The sequence below is a fragment of the Salvia splendens genome, chromosome 5, assembly GCF_004379255.2.
Source record: "Salvia splendens isolate huo1 chromosome 5, SspV2, whole genome shotgun sequence".
Taxonomy (NCBI): Eukaryota; Viridiplantae; Streptophyta; class Magnoliopsida; order Lamiales; family Lamiaceae; genus Salvia; species Salvia splendens.
In genome coordinates this window covers 2,864,901-2,868,153 of record NC_056036.1, presented here as the reverse complement: position 1 = coordinate 2,868,153, position 3,253 = coordinate 2,864,901, and the positions used below count along the sequence as shown (strand labels likewise).

The window sequence follows — 3,253 nt, the reverse complement described above, 5'->3', positions numbered from 1 at the left end:
GAGAATATTAATTAATTAAAGTTGTCATTCTTGAAATAGAAAAATCAGATCAAAATATGTTGTCCTTAACTATTTTATATGCTTTTGATGATTTGGATAGTTATCATTTCAAATCCATAATTTATTTCGTTCGTTGTTAAATACTTATATATTTGATGATTTGAATAGAGGTCCAACAATGGCGTCATCGCTTACGTTATCATCTTTCCTTTACTTATAAATCAACTCACTTCATTTGCTTGCTTTCCAACAACTGACAGCACTAAAACACATTGAATCCCAAATTGCAGAAGCCCTAATTAAGCGAAATGGGGGTGAATGTGCCGAGAATCAAGCTGGGGTCGCAGGGGCTCGAGGTCTCCAAACAAGGCCTCGGCTGCATGGGCATGTCTGCCAGCTATGGCCAGCGGAAGCCCGAAGACGAGATGATCCAACTCATCCACCACGCCATCAACTCCGGCGTCACTTTTCTCGACACCTCCGACGCCTACGGTCCCCACACCAACGAAATTCTTATTGGAAAGGTATTATATCTCTCTGCTTAACTTCTGAATTCAATCGATTGAAAAATTATTATATTCGAGTATTCACTCATCGAGGTTTAATCTGTTTGTAATTTGTGCTGATTAGTTGATTGCTCTTGTTTGCTGATTTTCCGCCGAGTATTAATGTTAGAACACTTTTGAGAAGAGATAATTTAAGTGAAGATGTAATTGTGCAGTTATGCACTGTGATTGTGACAATCTTTATGATTATTTGAGCTTAATTTCGTTGAGGTTTGAAGAGATTCTCATGGAGACTGAGATTTGAATAAAGTGTACCATGATTTTCCTGAACTAGTGTGTTGAAACTTGAAACTGTTGCAGGCTTTGAAAGGGGGGATGAGGGAGAAAGTGCAAATTGCTTCTAAGTTTGGGATAACTCACATGGGTGGGAAAATGGATATACATAGTGAGCCAGAATATGTGAGGGCTTCGTGCGAGGCGAGCTTGAAGCGTCTTGATACTGACTGTATTGATCTCTATTATCTTCATAGAATCGACACTCGTGTGCCCATTGAAGTCACGGTCAGTACCTTTGCGAAGATTAAATAACTCTGTTGGAATGTGAAGGCTGTATATGTAGTTATATACTTAATGATCCATGAACAATTTGAAGTTGAAACTTTTCCAGTATACTTATGGTTGATATTGGTGATTTCAAAATTCAAAATATGCTGTGTTTGATAGTTAACCTGTATGATCGTGAATTGAAACTACGAGTAAAAGTGACTACATTTGTGTTATTTTCTCTGTTCTTCCTAAAATTATTTGTTCTCGTGCTTTCCAAGATGGGAGAGCTTAAAAAACTGGTTGAAGAAGGGAAGATAAAATATGTTGGGCTCTCAGAGGCTTCTGTTTCGACAATCAGAAGGGCTCATGCTGTTCATCCAATTACTGCGGTCCAGAACGAATGGTCACTATGGTCGAGAGATTTGGAAGAAGAATTAGTTCCTACTTGCAGGTACAAGGTTGAGGTAGTTTGTCAGTAATTCAGGATTTGAGTCTTGAGAAAATGGTTAAAATCAGCTTTCTTCATGTATTGTTATTTCAGGGAACTTGGCATTGGAATTGTCCCATACAGTCCACTTGGGCGTGGCTTCCTTTCACTTGGTCCCAAGTTGATACAGAACTTGCCGGAGGGCGACTACCGTAAGGTTGGTTCATATCTTGTAAAGCTTCTCAATCTTTTATGCGTATAGAGTAACTTTCGCTTTATCCGTATCTATCTAGCAGTTAGATGAATATTAGCTACATTTAACGCGGTTGCAACTAAAATATTGAAGCACAAACGCATTCTCTTTATTGTCCAATGCCATCTATTTCCAGTATTTTTTATGTGTTTTTAACGATGAAGATGGCAAAAACTGTTTTTAACTTGCATTTGCTGATAATATAGTTTGTCGAATTTTATAGCTCTTTCCAAGGTTCAGTACTGAGAATCTTGAAACCAACAAGGTGGTATATGAGAAGATCAGCAAAATAGCTACGAGTAAAGGCTGCACCCCATCTCAACTGGCGTTAGCTTGGGTTCATCACCAAGGAGATGATGTGTGCCCGATACCGGGCACCACCAAGATCGACAACATCAATGAGAATATGGGAGCTCTCTCGGTGAAACTAACCCCGGAAGAGATGTCTCAGCTCTCGGCTTTGGCGGACATGGTTAAGGGGGATCGGCATGCGTTCATGGAGAATACATGGATGCATTCCAACACGCCACCATTGTCATCTTGGAAAGTCGATACCTGAGACCACCGTGTTCCAATTTGCACAAAGAAAAACTAGGTTTGATCGTCTGAAAATCTGGTTCCAGTTCTGTAATGTGTTTTCGTCTGTCGAATTTGCTAGTTTGTCGAGGTTTCATGGCTGAGAAGACGAGACCAACTGCCTTCATTGAATAAAAATTACTACTACTAATATTTGGTCGTTTGTTTCATATGTCATCGAAACTTGAGACTGCAAACATTTAATTCACACGTATTTAACTACGATATCCCATTAAAAAAAACAGTCTACTAATATCACGAACTTTGGTAAAAGTTTAAATTTTTCATGACAATTGGTAGGTAGTTTCAAGCAAAAGCAGCGTTTTTTTTTGCGGTTTTCACCAATTTTTATCCAATGTTTTTACAATTGGTTTGATAAGCGAAGAAACCAATTCATGGTTCAATTCATCGGACCAATTTAATTATTTAAGCATTGGTTAGATCAGAATGAGAATACGATATCAACTATAACTAATAGGAATATTGATCTCTAAAATTATGAATTTTGCCCTAAATTTGATATTTTTCACAAACTTTAAAATTAATATAGAATATCACTAACTTTGCACTATGTTTGGTATTTCTCAAACTGACCCAAATAATATATTTTCATCAAATATGGTGATAGACATGCCGTCAGAAATACCAAACAAAGGACAAAGTTTATGATATTCTAAACCAATTTTAAAGTTCATGAAAAAAACCAAATTTTCGACAAAGTTAATGGTTTTGAGACCAATATTCCTAAATAATACTTATACTAACACAATATACTAAAAGTATAATGAAATAGATTAATACTAATAAAACTTAAAATCATTTATAAATTTTATTTTTCAAATATATTCAATATTTAATTAAAGTTTTTTATAAATATAAAATTATAAAAAATATATCTCCATTTTTCAATCAAAATTGCTGAAGTTCATTTTATTAAGTTGTGAG

The 3,253-nt window shown here is 36.0% G+C and overlaps 1 protein-coding gene across 1 annotated transcript; it reads left to right on the top strand.

Annotated features, from left to right (window-relative positions):
• The first annotated feature begins 241 nt into the window (after positions 1-241).
• LOC121803653 (auxin-induced protein PCNT115-like) lies at positions 242-2,461 on the top strand. The gene is made up of 5 exons (XM_042203283.1): positions 242-524; positions 867-1,067; positions 1,331-1,503; positions 1,594-1,696; positions 1,956-2,461. Exons 1-5 carry the CDS (start codon positions 309-311, stop codon positions 2,289-2,291), a joined length of 1,029 nt encoding a protein of 342 aa, XP_042059217.1. The 5' UTR covers positions 242-308; the 3' UTR covers positions 2,292-2,461.
• The last annotated feature ends 792 nt before the right edge of the window (positions 2,462-3,253 follow it).